The sequence below is a fragment of the Peromyscus eremicus genome, chromosome 11 (genome assembly GCF_949786415.1).
Source record: "Peromyscus eremicus chromosome 11, PerEre_H2_v1, whole genome shotgun sequence".
NCBI lineage: Eukaryota > Metazoa > Chordata > Mammalia > Rodentia > Cricetidae > Peromyscus > Peromyscus eremicus.
Genome location: NC_081427.1, coordinates 31,931,654 through 31,948,770, shown reverse-complemented (window position 1 = coordinate 31,948,770; position 17,117 = coordinate 31,931,654). Strand labels below are relative to the sequence as shown.

General features: G+C 38.8%; 1 protein-coding gene across 1 annotated transcript in view; it reads right to left on the bottom strand.

Annotated features, from left to right (window-relative positions):
• Positions 1–17,117, bottom strand: part of C7 (complement C7) — a 61,009-nt gene that overhangs the window by 30,876 nt on the left and 13,016 nt on the right. Inside the window, exons 5-9 of the mRNA XM_059276423.1 lie at positions 15,398–15,545; positions 14,278–14,416; positions 6,677–6,847; positions 5,261–5,504; positions 1,414–1,527 (exon numbers count right to left, since the gene is read on the bottom strand). Coding sequence (XP_059132406.1) covers positions 1,414–1,527; positions 5,261–5,504; positions 6,677–6,847; positions 14,278–14,416; positions 15,398–15,545 — 816 coding nt within the window. The remainder of the gene's footprint in view (positions 1–1,413; positions 1,528–5,260; positions 5,505–6,676; positions 6,848–14,277; positions 14,417–15,397; positions 15,546–17,117) is intronic.

The window sequence follows — 17,117 nt, the reverse complement described above, 5'->3', positions numbered from 1 at the left end:
TGATAAAAGAACTTCAGGAGGAGTAGCCATCTAAAATTTCAAGTTGTATTACAGAGCTATAATAATAAAAATGGCATGATATTGCATGAAAACTAACACTTTGATCAACATAATCAAATTGAAGATCTAGACATAATTCTACACACCTCTGTATACCTGAATTTTTTTTTTCAAAAAGAAGCCAAGATCAGGGATCTCAACATAAGATCAAATACCATGAATCTGAAAGAAGAATACATGGAGAATAGCCTTGAACTCATTGGCACAGGAGATGACTTTCTGAACAGAACACCAATAGCAGAGGTATTAAGATCAGTAATTAATAAATGGGACCTCATGAAACTGAAAAGCTTCTGTTCAACGAAGGACACTATCACTCATACAAAGTGACAGTCTACAGAATGGGAGAAGATCTTTATCAATTACACATCTGACAGAGGATTAATATCCAATGTATACGAAGAACTTTTTTAAAAAATGAACATCAAAAAAACAAGTCAATTTAAAAATGGTGTACAGAACTAAGCAGAGAATTATTAAAAATGAAATATTAATGGCTGAGAAACACTTAAAGAAATGTTCAACATCCTTAGGCAACAGAGAAATGAAAATTAAAACTAATTTGGGATTTTATCCTAATCCAGCCAAAATGACCAAGATCAATTTTAAAAAATGTTTTAAAAAAAAACTCATGTTGGTGATGATAACCATTCATCCATTGTTCATGGAAGCACAAACTTGTACACCCACTATGAAAATGGGTGTTGTGGTTCCTCAGGAAGCTAGGAATAGATCTACCTCAAGATCCAGGTATACCACTCTTTCACATATACCCAAAGGACTTAATACCTCTACTCTATAGAGAGATACTTGTTCATCCATGTTCATTGCTACTGTACTCATAATAGCCAGAAACTGGAAACAAACTAGATGTTCATCAACAGATGAATGGATAATGAAAATGTGACACATTTACATAATGGAGTATTATTCAGCTGTTAAGAAAAATTAAATTTACATGTAATTGGATAGAGCTAGAAAAATCATCCTAAATGAGATAACCTACAGTCCAAAAGATAAATACCACATGTTTTTTCTCACATGTGGATGTTCCCAGGTGTGCTACAACCTGAATAATCACAAAGCTTGGGTGCTTAGTTAGGGACCAGAAGAGAGCAGAGGATCTCCCAAGGAAAGGGAAATAGAATATAGCATTATGGAGAGATAAAGAGGAAACTAAAATAAAATTATTAAACAGGGAGGGATATGAAAAAGAGGGGAGTACAGGGAGGTACAAACACCAAGGGGCAGAACACCTGCTAACGGTTAAAAAGCCCTGGAGACCAAAACTTAATTAATTATAAGATGATCAAGGCTAAGCTAGTAATGCAAATTGGACTCTTTCTCATTTACCTGAAATTGATTTGAAAGCTTCATCCAGTTCCTTGCATCTCTTATCCGATGAGGATACAAAAAAGAGCCAGAAACCCGAAGAAGAACATTCTTTCCCCTTGTCTGACTCCAAATCTGGGAAGAAATGCAAAAGCCAAGGTTTAGTTTCTGTGTTCATTAAAGATGTTCTTTGGGGTGCAGCTGGGGGTGAAAGCAGGGATTAGAAGTGGTTCCCAGCTGTCTGTGGCGATTTGTAAACTATGAATCATTTCAAGTGCTCTCGAAGAGCAAAGTTCAGCAAAGAGGGTACTGTAATTTGTTCTTTTCCTCCTATTAGCTTTGACCAAAGGGCAAGGGTGTGAAGAAATCCCAAGTAATTTCCACATAAGTGAGTAGAGGGAGCAGAAACTGAATACTTCAAAGAGTTGCATCTCCAACGCAATCACGGTCAGTTTCTTAGAAATAAAACAAATAGATGAACACAGGAGTATGAAGGCTTCCCTCTCACTTATGGAGATTCTAAAAGCTGAATTATGAGCCTCTACAAATTAATTCCTAAACTCCTGGTCCTACTCACTTGGCCTCTTGGTCAGTCTCTGTGGTTCTTAATGAAAGGAATTAGCAGCAAGATCACCCTCTTTTGTAAGCAGTTTGGTCAGGGGTCTAGGCCTAAAGAACACAAAATGTCTACACACCCTGGTGGAACAGGTAGTCAATGCCAAGAGAATCAAGGCTTAACAGTAGATCTACCTAATCATTGAGCTGAGGAACTAAACCCAGAAAGCTCTGACTCACCAAGAATATGTCCATCTCTTGATGGACATCTTGGCTGATCTCATATTTTAGTTATTGTGAATATAATTAATGTTGTCAATAGTGAAAGCCTCTGCAGTAGGCTGACTAAGAGTCTTTTGCTTATACAGCCAGGAGTGGTCTAGCTGGATCATATGGCAGGTCCATTTTCAGTTTTTCAATACTGATTTCCATAGTAGTTGGATGAATTTATAGTCCTATCATCAGTATACAAGGGTTCTTTTCCTCTGTATCCTCAACAGCCTTTATTGTTTCCTTAATGACTATTATTCTGACTGGAGTGAGATGGAATCTCGTTGTAGTTGGAATCTACCTTGAAATGCCACAAAATTTAGGATTTAGGATTGAAACTAAGTTTATATCAAAGCCATATGCAAGATTAATCTTTCAAAGAAATAATGCCTTTGTCTGCTACAAAAACAAAACAGTATTTGTGTACTCATTCTCAACATATGAAACAGGAGAAGTTCAAATTCTATTTAAATTTAACTAGTAGGGAACTGAAAAGGTCCAGTGGAAACAAGGAAAAGATTACAATCACCCCATAAGGAAAAACTACAAGCTCTCCTTAAATCCCACATAAGAATTCTTACTCATCTTTGAGATCAGAGCAGAATCTTTACTGAAGTGAGAGACCTTGAAGAGATGAGTTTCAATGAAGGAAATATGGGCAACTGTACAAGGTGAAAGAGGTTTGACCTGAAACATTAGCTAGGCAGACAGAAAATTCTCTGAAGAGAAGGAACAGTGAAAGTGTCCCTCATCTGAGCAGATGGGGTGGGCCATCCTTTCAAGCTGGAATCCCAAAAGCAAGGATTCCTGTGGCATGTTCATTGTCTAAAAAAAAAAAAAAAAAAAATCAGTCACCTTTAGCAGCACCGGGAGAAAGCTAGGTTGATTATGATAGCAGTTCATTCTGGCTTCTAATCCTTTCCTTGTGATCTATGTGACCTCAAAGAGTCTCATCATAACACAAGTTTCCATTTCTCTGTGTGTGTGTGTGTGGTGGGGGGTAGATCATAGTGCCCACCTCATGAGACAGAAGTGAGGATTCTGGGTATCAATGTGACTTGCCTGTCCCAAGGAAGGTATCTACCAAATGTTGATTTTCAGGGATGAGTTTTAAAAGAATTGCGAATGACAAATAAAAAAAAGTCCACAAGGAACTGCTTTAAAACATTTTTTTTTTCCTAAGCCGGTCCTGGTGACACAGGGCTGTAATCCCAGCAACTGAGGGAGGTTACAACCTGAAGGAAGATCACAAGTTCAAGGCTGCCTGGGTTCGAATGAGTTCAAGGCCAGCCTCAGCAATTTGATGAGACCCTGTCTAAAATACAATTTTAAAAATAAAAATTTTTAAAAGGCTAAGTTTACAGTACAACAGTAGAGCACAAGGTAATCTCCCAGAAGTCTATAAGAATGACCCAGCTAAGACTCCTAGCAACAGTGGATACATAGCCTGAACTGGCCATCTCCTGGGACCATATTGGTGTCTAGCCCAATTGTCATCAGAGAGGCTTCATCCAGCAACTGATGGAAAGAGATGTAGAACCACAGCCAAACATTAGGTGGAGTTTGGGGAATCCTGCAGAAGAGGGGGAGAAAGGATTGTAGGAGCCAGAGGAGTCAAGGACACAAAAAAAATCACAGAATCAACTAACCCAACCCATGCTCATAGGTGCTCACAGAGACTGAACCAACAACCAGAGAACCTGCATGGGACCCAACTAGGCCCTCTGTATATATGTTAGAGTTCTGTAGCTTGGTCTGTGTGGGACTCCAAACTGTGGGAACAGGGGCTGTCTCCGACTCTTTTACTGGCTTTTAGGACCCTACTCCTCATACTAGGTCACCTTGCCTAGCCTTAATACATGGGGAGGTGCTTAGTCTTACTGCAACTTGATAAGCCATGTTTTGTTGATACTCATGGGAGACCTGCCCTTTCCTAAACAAAAAGGGAAGAGGAATGGATTGGGGGGATGGGAACAGAGGGAGGGGGGAGAGAGACTTCAAGGAGAGGAGGAAGGGGAAACTGCAATGGAGTATAAAATAAATTTATTAAAAAATATATTGTTTAATCTTGACAATAAACTCTGGAGGAGGTAAGAGAACCTCGTTCATTACTGTTGGGAATGTCAACTGGTATAGCCACAGTGGAAATCAGGATAGAGCCATCATATGTTACCATCCCTAGTACTCCTGTATCCTAAGGACTGACTCTGTCAATGCACTGAGAGACACATGCACATCTGTGTTTATTGTGACATTATTCATGACCCTGTAGAAGGCTATGGAGCCAGCCTAGATGTTCATCAACAGAAGAAAGGACAAAGAAAATGTACATAAGCACCATGGAATTTTATTCCGCTAGAAAGAAAAATCAATGAAATGATGACATTTGCAGGAAAATTGAAGAAACTAGAAATCATTGTGTTAAGTCAAGTGAGCCAAAATTGGAAAGACAGTTTTCCTTCATCTGTGGAACCTAGATTTAACTGTGGGGAGATTAGAGAGAAAGAGAGAGGAGGGCTAGAAACGGGTCCATGAGAGAAGAAGAAGAAATCGTGGGGGAAAGAGAGTGATGGAATATACGTGACAAAGAAGTAAAGTGACTGTAATAGGAGATGGGAAGAGATCAGCAAGAGGGCAGCAGGGTGCAGAGAAAAGGCCACGAACAAGGGGAATAAATAAGAACAAAAAAAGTATGAAGATGGGTAACAAACCATTGCTTTGTAAGCTAACTTAGACATCTGTTTTAAAAAAGAGGTACTTTTTAATCCAAGAAATGGGAAAGACTGTAAAGTATTACAGAAAATCTAACACCCCCTAGAGACAGCTGAAAATGGTAATGGTTTAACTTGATATTATTTCAAAAGAGTAGGCAGACATTTCTCAAATCATGTGAGAATTTGAGTATAATAGATTCCTGCAATTTTGGACTCCTCAGCAGTTTAAGTCTCTATCAAATTTTAAAGCTTAAAAGTTTAAGTTAACCATGTGTATTCTACCATTTAAACTCTTTGGATGCTTTCAGATAACATTTTTAATACCATACCACTGTGTTTGGTATATCCTGAATCCATATAAAATAGAACTCTATATTCTCCTCCTAAGGACCCGGACTGCAGATAATGTGTCCCATACTGGTCAATTAACCGTCGGTAGGCACTGTAGTCGTACAGAGTGGGAAGATGGGAGAGTTCCTTCCAGAATGGCTCAGCAAGTTGTAGAAATTCAGGATTATTATTAATGAACTGGGCCACTTCAACACTGTTCTGAACAACCAACAATTTATAACTCTGTGGGAAAAAGAAAGAGCAAAGGGAGTTTTAAGTGGAAGACAAAAAGATACAAAAAAATAGTTCCCTATCCATCATCTTGATCAGCTGCCCATTCCCATCACCCAGTCTGATTTTTCTTAAGATTTAATGAGTTTTCTGCTGAGCTCACCTTCAAGAAATAACCTGAAGAATTCTGGAGCCCAAATAAGGATAATATTTAAGCAATGCTCATCTCAACCAGGAAAAGGAAACTGACTTCAATACACCTGCTAAACTAGTTTGGAAGAAAGTGTTCAAAGTAAGATATTTTAGAGTCACATTTTGGCCATAATTTATAGGTCAGGAGAATATATTACTTATCTCCCATGGTGGGATATTTATAGGTTTTTGAACATTTCCTAATAATCTTTTAATAATACTCAAAGCAGACCTTGGACTAAATCCCTACAGTGTGAACAGTGTAATACAGAGATGATAAACATCTCAACCCGTTCTTATCCCACAGCCAGCTTCTTAGTTATAAAACAAGTAAGATCTGTTTTCTGTATGCTGCTCTTTCATGATTAAACCAACTGCTAACATTACAAATCCATCAGGTATGACGGTTCATGCCTGAACTCTAGAGGTGGGAAGCTCTGGAATTTAAGGCCAGGATGGACTTTATAAGATCCTGCCTCAAAAAGGAAAAAAAAAAAAAAAAAGGAAGGAGGCAGGGAGGGGGAAAGTGGCAGAGAGGAAACAGAGGAAGGGAGGGAGAGAGGGAGGGAGGGAGGGAGGGAGGGAGGGAGGGAAAGGGAAATAATGGAACAAGCCAGTCACCATGGTGCACACCTACAATCCCAGCACATGGAAGGTGGAAGGAAGCAAGATGATCAGTAGTTCAAAGCTAGCATCAGCTACATGGCAAATTCAAGGCCAGACTGGGACTACATAAGACCCTGTCTCTAATAATAATAATAATAAAATAATAATAATAATAATAAATATTTAATAAGGAAAAGATAAATATATTTTCAAAAATAACAAAAAAAATTGTACCTTTAAAGAATGCATTGTCTCTTCAAGGAGTTATTTTTTTGCCTTAATATAATTCAGAAAACTAGTACTTTTGATAAAATATACTTTTGTTAATGTTAATAACACTCAATACTAGTTAAAAACAGAAAAAATAGTTTATTTTTTATACTAACCTTTTTCATGTAGATTTCCTTGGTCTTTGAATTATGACTGTGCTTATTAGATGAGGAAGAGAAAAACAAGAACTTTTTTGAACCAGATGATGTATGTTCCGTGGATGTGTGCTTTAGGTAAGACCAACTACTGTTGTAAAACTCATAGTTAAAATCATTACTCACTTTGACCTGTAAGGGGAAGAAGAATTTTTACTATAACACAATGAAGACTTGGTATATATCCAAGATGCTTTTGTTATATCATTTAAGATGCATGTTTTCAGGCCTGAAGAGATGGCTCAGTAGTTAAGAACACTGACTGCTCTTCCAGAAGACCCGGGTTCAATTCTCAGCACCCGTGTGGCAGCTCACAACTATCTGTAACTCTAAGATCTAACACCCTCACACAGACATACATGCAGGCAAAATACCAATGCACATAAAATGAAAATAAATACATTGGAAAAAAATAAGGTGCGTGCTGTAGCTAGAGTTTTCCTGCCTGGCCCACGGTCAGGGCAAATCTCTCCCACCTGCCAGTCGCACAGCTGCTCAGACCCAACCAAGTAAACACAGAGACTTATATTGGTTACAAACTGTATGGCCGTGGCAGGCTTGTTGCTAACTGTTCTTACATCTTAAATTAATCCATTTCTATAAATCTATACCTTGCCACGTAGCTCGTGGCTTACCAGCATCTTCACATCCTGTTTGTCATGGCGGTGGCTGGCAGTGTCTCCTTCTGCCTTCCTGTTCTTTCTTTTCTCCTCTCTGTTAGTCCCGCCTATACTTCCTGCCTAGCCACTGGCCAGTCAGTGTTTTATTTACCAACCAATCAGAGCAACACATTTGCCATACAGAACATCCCACAGCAGCTTGCTCCCTTCACACGGTCTCCCACGAACACAAATCTCTGCACTTACACAAACAACTATAACTGGCACCAAACTGTCTACACAAAGTTTTTGTTCCAAGACAATTCTGTTGAGCAGGAGCTGTAGTATCACTAACAGCAACTCCACATGATTCACAAAACGCATCTGTGTACAAATATGTTCTGTTTTCTTTACTTAGCATTTAGCCCAGAAGTGAGCAAATTCATACAGCTACACCAACAGCGAACTTGAAGCATTCTCCTCTTGATTTTCCATATTGAGGAACAGAGAAACAAATGGGTGATGTGAAACAATTAGATCATTCGGACTTTGTGACATGACACTAGTTTAAACTTCCTGATCCTATTGAATTAATGCTAACGTTCAATTCCCTTTTTTCAATGTTAAATGATATGGAAAAAAAGGACCATCCCACAAGAATTTTAAAACAGACTACAGGTTAGTCACATATGGCAGAGAAGTGTCTTTTGTGGAGAAACAAATGACTCATTTATTATTGATTTTACCTTGCATCAGAGTAAAATGATCACATGGACTGGTGAAATAGGGCAAGAATCTTGTGACTACTTTAGGTGACTACTTTAGGCTGTCTCTCCCCTGTGTAAAGGGTACTCAACACCAAATCCATACAATCACAATAGCTACAGGCTCCAGCACTAAAGAATGACATAGTTTTTTTTTTCACTATTTTGCAAGGCAATTCCTTGTGTAAAAGTTTCTTAGTTTCTTGAAATTATAGGCAACAAAACTGCTAAAAATGTGAGTTCCCACAGTGCAAAACAAAACTTGCTAAAAGGTTTCCTTTCTCGGTTTCCATTTTATGTAGCAGTCAAGTTGGAGCTCACCTTCCACATACACTTCTATTCTACACACATCAGTTTTCATGATAAAAGCATAAATAAATATTACTAAAACTTAAAATATGGACTGTGTATACCATAAATATTCTTCAATAAAACAATGGAATTATGTCATTTGCAGAAAAATTGATGGAAGTAAACATCATCGTTAGTGAAATAACCCAAACTCAGAAAGTCAACTGCTGTGTGCTTTCTCTCACATGGGGAGTCGGCAGTTAAAGATGGTAGATAGGAGAGATAGCTGGATGGATGGATGGATGGATGGATGGATGGATGGATGGATAGATGATAGGGAGATAGAGATAGAGACAAACAGGCAGATAGACAGACAGACAGACAAGTAGAAGACTATTTGGTGGAAGAGAGGACATCAGTAGGAGAAGAGAAGGGGACACAGAGCATAATTAAAGTAAATATGAGCAAAGCAGGATGACAGGCATGTGTGAAAATATGATACAAGCATTGCAGCTCATAGGAGTAATCTCATCACTTCAAAGGCTGAGGCAGGAGAATTATGACACAGTTGAGGTTGGGTTAACTTGTGAGTTCCAGGCCAGCTTGAGTGAGACTATCTCAAAGAAAGAAAAATAAATAAAGAAGGAAAGTATCATAATGAAACTGTTTCATACGCACACATACTAAACACAGAAATCAAGAAAAGGTGGGTTTTCATGTATTTAATTCTATTAGAATATTGTTTTCATTATGCACAACTACACACATATATACACAAAAAAATAATAAAATAACTATGGAAGTTTCTACAGTCACAACAATGTCTCCGTGCCATTTGGTTTCAGATAACCAATACTTTGGTTGGTTTTATTTGTATTTCTTTTGAGAGACAAGAATCTAAGGCCAACTTTTTTGCTTCTTTTCCCCCACCTTCAAATCTACAATTCAAATCTCTGATTCCTGATTATTCAAATAATACTCTTGGCTGCTTTACCACAACCTCTCCTCACTCCTATGTACCCTACACAAGGCTACAAGAATGACCTTTTTCAAGATTGTGTGATCTTATTAATTTTCAAATAACAGGTTCTCCCAATCACTAATTTAAACATCCAACACCCTAACATCTCAAGGTATTTTGACTCAACTTATTATTTACACACCCATTCATTCAACATCACAGAAACGTGTTCTTCAACTTACTCTCTCTCGCTACCAGTACTTTTCACTTTTTTTTCCTTTTTTTTTTTTCTTTTTTTTTTGGTTTTTCAAGACAGGGTTTCTCTGTGTAGCTTTGCGCCTTTCCTGGAACTCACTTGGTAGTCCAGGCTGGCCTCGAACTCACAGAGATCCGCCTGGCTCTGCCTCCCGAGTGCTGGGATTAAAGGCGTGCGCCACCACCGCCCGGCCTTTTCACTTTTTTTTTAAACTGTCTTCGAATTTCAGCTTAGCCTTCATAGTTCTTTCCCTACCAGTGTCTTCTCTCTGAAAACCTCTTCTTGTCCCCTCAGTACATTGTATCTTTCTCTGACCATACCAGAAACCACTTCATCTCTATCACAAACTCTCTTTTCTCTCCTCTCTCCTTTTTCCTCTCTGTTTCCTGATCTTTCCTAACCTTCATTCTTTGGTCCAGCCGGTTTTAACTCCTTTTAGTTATTGAGACATTCTATTTTGAGATGCAACTATTTTGTCACTTTTTCCCTCTCTCCTCCTCCTTCTTCTATCATTCCCATTATAACTAAAACTATTACAAAAGCATAGTATACATATTTATGGTATAAACAGCTATGCATATGAATACATGGATAGGGATCTATATGTGTATATCATGTCAATGTACTATTAGAGCCAGGCACATACTCATAATGTTTGGGACTGAAGCAAATTGGGTCTCAGATATTTTATCTTAGTATATTTGCACATGTAATGAGATACGTTGAGAATGAGACATGTCTGACACAAAATATATATGTTTGCTTCATATACGCCTTGTACGCATAGCCTAAAGTTAATCTTACATAATATTTTGTGCATGGAACTTAGTTTCAAGATGTGGAATTTTCTACTTCATGTCAATAATCCGGAAGTTTAATTGAGATTTTTAGATTAAGTAAAATCAACTGTTTTTTGTTTGGTTGGTTGGTTGGTTTGATTTGGGTTTTGGTTTTGTTGAGACTGGATGTTTCTGTGTAGCTCTTGCTGTCTTGGAACTCCCTCTGTAGACCAGGCTGGCCTCGAACTCACCAAGATCCACCTGCCTCTGCCTGCCAAGTGCTGGAATTAAAGTTGTGCGCCACCACTGCTCAGCTCAACAATCAACCTTTATAAGGAAAAAAAATACCCATATGCATAAAAATCCATGTGAAAATATTAGAACAGTACCTAGAATATGATGGTTCTCATATGAGAACTACTTTTCTCACTGTCCAAATTACTCCTGGTTAGAAGGTAGATGAAGCAGTCTTAACTATCCTCCTCACATCAATAACGGGAGCAGTAATTTAACACTATAGTTGACTTTTTCATTATTCCTTTGTATGTATGCAAAGTCTCTTTTCAAACAACATGATGAAATATGAAATACATTCATAACCAAAATCAGGAGATTCAATGAACCATTTCCAGCATGATCTATAATTCATTCCATCTACAACACGCCACATGCTGAGAATGAAGGAAGCCGAGTGTTACCTTCTCAAGCAACTCAGGAGCCCTAATGAGTAATTGGTTTTCAGTAGCCTTTCGTGTGTGAGAAGTACAAATAAGCAGAGAATGTGTATGACAAGGTCAGTGGCTTAGTCAGGAGGAAACCAGGTTTTCCCTAAAAGCCTGAATTGCTAATAACCAACATGCAGATTTCAAGAGATCATACATGTTTATGCTTATTAATATTGGTGTCCCAAATAAGTCAAAGCCACCTTCTACCCTGTGGAGAGCTGACCACACAGTGAACCCCGGGTCACTGGGAACTCTGGGGAGCTCTTGCTGTTTCCATCTCCATGTCTGCATTTAGCACTCAGATGACTGGCTCACTGCCTGTTGCTTCCACCTCACTTCGCTCGGGCTGGATTTGCAAATCATTACTATTCTGCGCTCAGTAACAGGCTATAATTTCCCTCTGCTTCTGACAAACACCTTCACTCTCAGTGATGGGAAAGGCATTTCAGACGTCAATCCCCAAACCAAGCCCTGCTGAGGAAAATGAATGTCAGGATCATGCTGTTGTTCAATCATTCTCTTCAGAGGCCACAGGCTTCTAGCATGTCTCTCTTCCAACTAACTCGGAAATACTCCCCCTCATTATTTCCTCTTCTCTTGTAACGTTCTAAATTCGACCCTTTTGAAAATTTATATGCAATTTCTCTCCCTTATAATTATGAAAGAATTAGTAACATATCCTTCCAGGAACAGTAATTGAACAATAATTATTAGCATCTACATGCACATATCTCACGTTCTCCCTCCTGGCCAGAGGTTTGATTATAGCATGTGTTATTTATTATATAGAATTCCAAATTGAAAAAAAGAAATCATATGCAGGAAATAAGGAAAACAAAATGTAATAGGAAAATAAAGGGCTGCAGAATCTGATTCTCTCGATCTAGGTTATACTGTTTTAATGTGGGAATGTGGAATAAGCCAGAGTCCTCCGAGCCTCAATTTACACATGACAAAATAGCCAACTGTTACCTTCCAAGAATAACGCAAGGATTAAATCTATCCCTGTGGCTTAAAACAGAGCAAATACAGAGTAGGTACTCAAAACTTGGTAGCTATAGTTGTTTCTCAAGTCAGTTTTATGTCACACTTACTTGGCTTGATAACCTTTTTTAGCGTATTGGAACTGTACAAAAGGTAGAGGTTTTACGATGGCATTTCTGTACACAAATATCATGCACTTACACCATATTCATCTCCTCTATTATTCACTTTTATTCCTCTTTTCCTTGCCACCTTCCCCATCCCTGGGACTCCTTTAGTTCCAGGATTTAATAAGTAGTCACTGTAACTAACTCATTCTACTATACACTGGAGGTTAATGCTTGGTATTCATAGTCAAAGCTGCTTCTATAGAGGGCTAATCTGAGTGGGCAGAGGTCCTTCTGCCTCCACAGCAGTCATTTTTTGTTTAAAAATGTGCAAGTTAAATGTAGGAGTAACTCAACCAGAAACGCAGGGAATTCTGAGATGACGGACGGACGGAAAAAGAGTAAAAAGGTAGCTGCTAAAAGATGAATCCAACGTAGAGGTTAAAACAGAGTGAGACGAGAAACCCCACTTTGGTGAGACCGTGAAAAGAGTTTTGAGGGTCAGGATATGAACTAGAATGGGTGGAAATGTGTTCGGGGTACTCTACTGGAAAACCCTCTTCCTCCATCCCAGTCCTCGGGAAAATCTCCATAATCCTTAAGTATTTTGTATGAGCAGATTTGGTGTTGGTACCAAGAAACAAGATGAACACAGCAATGGCATCTGAAGAGCAGAAGCTTGGAGCACGAGGAGAGACTCTCATCAAAAGCAAAGACGAGTAGTCAGGTAGGACCAGCATGGAGCCATGACTACTTGTCCACACTGATGCAGTCATTTTGGAATCGTAGTAAAGTTTCATTGTGCAGATCTTACAAAATGATGATTTGAATGGTAGGTTTACAAGCCAAAAAATTTGTGTAAGGTTGGTGCACAGGGATGTTGAAAGCATTTTCATGAGAAAAGAAATGGGAACAGGAATAAAAACTCTATCTTCATTAACATAAATAAATCTCAAAAACATATTTTAGCAACAAAAAATAACTCATAAAATACTATTATTCTGTTTCTGTAAAAGACAAAAGCAGGCAAAACTAAGTCACAAGCAGTTATTTAGAGACACATAGATGCATGTAGATATATATGTGATAAACATTCAGAGCAAAACAAGGAAAGTATTAGTACAAAATATATGACAGTGGATTCCTGGGGGTGAGAGGAATATTATCAAGGATGAGTATATAGCAGCCACTGGATATGCTCTACTTCAACATGTGGATAATAGAAATACAAGCATTTGCTTCATTGGTTTTCTTCCAATTGCAAACAGATGTTACCAGACTCCTTTGTAAATATAAGTTGTTTCACAATTTTAAAATAAAGCATTTTTAATGAACTACCACTATAACAGAGTAAGGGAATCATTGTAACCAGTCACAGCCAGAACCTTGAATGTTAACACTCACACAGTGCAGATGATAAAAGGTCCTGAGCTCACATGAACCATCAGCTTAAAAGACACGTTAAAAGTATTATTGACTTGTATCCTAGACTTCAAAAACAGGCATTCTCTTTAAGCATACATAAAATGTTGATGAAAATGGACCAATGAACTCCCAGCAGCTAGGACTGAATGCACAAGGCCTGCACAAGACCCAGCAGCCAACACCCCAGTATGAATGATGGAGGGGCTAAGGAAGTCTCACCCCTTGCTGGGGAGCTGTTGGCAACTGATGGCTGCTAGGAGAGGTAAAGATGATTTTCTCTGGGGATGTGGAACCTGAAACACTGCCCATGCTCCATTAGATGGTTCCTCGCCCATGCACACACAGATGGCAGTAAGTGGACTCAGTGGTTTGGGTTTTGTTTTTTTCTAACAAACAGTACATGAAGTTGAAAGGCAAAAGTAACAACAGGGAAGAATTAGAGAGAAGGAAATGATATCAAAACACTATATATAACATATAATATCTATTATATTATATATGTTACATCTATGGGTCTGTATGTATATATGAAATTTTAAAACAATAAAAAAAACTGACCACATATTAGGCCATAAGCAAATTCCTAACAAGTGCTGAAATCTTGATGCCTATAAACAACGATTGTTGACAAGTCATGGATTACAATTCACTAAATTGGTGTAATTAAGTACCTGAAATGTGTATGAGAGGATATTTCCACTCAGTCTGTAGAAATCTTTTCCATCCCCACTGAACACTTTCCGGCATTGACCACCAAAACTTTTGGTGTTGATGACTCTGTTCCTAAACTGGTCAGTGAGCACATTGTAACTGTGAGGAGAAGAGAAAGGAGACGGATGAAGGGTGAGGGGGTGGCGATTAAAAACCAGAACTAGTACTTGTTGGAGAAAAAAAAATGAGCAAAGCCTTCTAGAAATCAATCATTAAAATCCTCTACAGTGTAACACCTGAGAAGCTGTACAAACAGGAGCAACACCCTAATGCCTGCTAACACTAACAGTAAAGGAAATCCAACATCCTGTCAGCCTGAGAACATATTTGGGAAGCGCAGGCCTGTTGTGTCTATGGCAACAGCTGCTTCAGAATTGATTCTATAGATAAAGCCAATACAATTGAGGTTACTGGGGAGCAGAGGTTGCTTTCCACCCGGAGTTCCCAGCTGATTCTCTTAGCATGCTGTAGAGTATTCCTTAAAGTAACTCTGCCCTGTTTTTCTGTTAATAAACTTGAAGCTGTTGTAGGGAAATTCACATTGATTTTTCTAAGATTATTTTAGAAAATAGAAGCCTAGAATTGACTTATTCCTAATTTTTTAAAAGAAAGCTTCCCTTTCATTTTCAACTATGTCCCTCTCTCTTCTCTCTTCTCTCTTCCTTCCTCCTCCTCCTCTTCTTCCTTTCTTTTACTCTCTATTTCTGTTTCTCTCTCTCTCCTCCTCCTCCTCCTCCTCCTCCTCTTCCTCCTTTTCCCCCATCTCTGTTTCTCTCTCCTTCTTCTCCTTCGTTTCCTCCTCCTAGAGTGACCAACTGTCCAGATTTCTCTGGAGAAGAGGGGTTTCCCTTGACCTAAGACTTTCAGCACTACATCCTGGTGTATCTGGAACAACAGCGGACTCTACGTATTACTACATGTATCTATAGGTATTCAGCTATGAATTTTTAATTGGAGCAGGATTTGGCAAAGATGTCTGAGCTGTTGGGTAACTTATTATTAGACTCATCAAGCCATAAAACAGAACAAAAGTAAAAACTGCAACCTATTGGTATTCTAGGAAGGCTCTCGGCACCTTACCCATTACCAGTAAGTTCTATGTTGGGAGGCGGTTTATCAATGTCACAGGAAGGTCTGCTGTCCTCATCCTCACATCTGTCTTCATCAGCACCATCTTCTTCACAGTCAGAATCCCCATTGCAAACCAAGGATTTGCTGATGCACTGACCTGGACAGGAGAAGTTCTCATAAAATATGGAAGAAGGAGGAGGGGGAAACAGCGGCTGGGACCACTCCAGCACTGCGCTGATAGACTAGTGTGGGTCCCAGACAAATCTGCAGATTGTCTAGAAAAGAACTAGGGATGGTTCTGATCTCCACTTTGAAACACACAGAACTGATTTTCACCTTCTCCAGGTGCAAATTGAAAATAGACCTGAACTCAAAAGTCCAGAGTCAAACCCATAATCATCGAGCATTTTTGTCTACATCCTCCAAGTTCCACACAACGCTATTTACTGGTAAAAACAGATTGATGTCCTACTCCTGGACCTTTTTATTTTGTTTCTGTAGTTGTTAACCTAGATGTCAGACTTGTTCTTTTCTTGGTGATTAAGTTTTTTTTAGAGCAAAGAAAAATAGATCAAGGGGCTGGAGAGATGGCTCCGCAGTTAAGAGCACTGACTGTTCCTCCAGAGGATCCGAGTTCAATTCCCGACACCCACATGGCAGCTCACAACTCCAGTTGTAACTCCAGTTCCAGGGGATGGCACACCCAGAGCAAAACACCAATGCAAATAAAATAAAAATGAATAAATTTAAAAAAGAAAATAGATCAAATGGTTGAAAATCAGCATTTTTCAGCATCTACTCTGCAGAAGACTTGCTGGAGTTGAGAAACAAATATGTATGGTATGATCATTGCCAGACTTTTCATATGCTGTATAATCTGCTAGTAAAGGCTATGAAAACAGGAACCATTGTAAGTCAGCAACATCATTGTTGTGAAAACTCAGAATACTGGGAAAGCATCAATGAGTATCAGATGACCTTGGCCGTGTCTTTCTCCCCAGCATCATCCCAGCCTTTTCCTTAACAGTCTTCCTATGCCTTCTGCATACTGGACCATTTGTATGAATGCAGGTCCAAGTCGTCTGTCACATCAGTGACCTAATACATCATTCTCTTTGTCTAGAAGCATATTCTCTAATCCTCTCTGATATGTCATTTAAATATCAAATTAAATATTATCCCTTTTTGAAAACTATCTTTATCCCTCAGAGCATGAAGGTCATTCTTCATCTATTTCTTCAAAGGATGCTTTGTGCACAGAAATTTTTACAGTACAGCATATAGCTCATTCTATGTATCACTCAAGGCAACACAGCAAACATCTGTTGAGAGTCTGTTATGTTCCAGGCATTCCTCAGGAGAAAATAAACAAAACAGAGCTTATGTCTACAAAACTTCAGAGAGATATACAGGTCACCAATTTGGATTACAGAGAGTGTAAGATAGACAGTGAGCGCAGAGAAGTGATTTGTTGGTTAATTCTCCCTCCTGAGGGATTAGCAAAGGCTTCCCAAAGCAGCTATCACCTGATTTGAGTTTTCAAAATAAAACAGGAGCTTTACAACTGTTATTTAAGAGCAACTATAGCCCTTGATGCTCTCAGTCCTAAATGAACTATCTTTATCAAAGCCTCTCCTCAATGCCCAAGGATCTATGCAGAAGACTAGGCGAAAAGATTATAGGAGTTAGATGTGATGAATGACCCAAGCAAATAGCATTTTTCATGTAG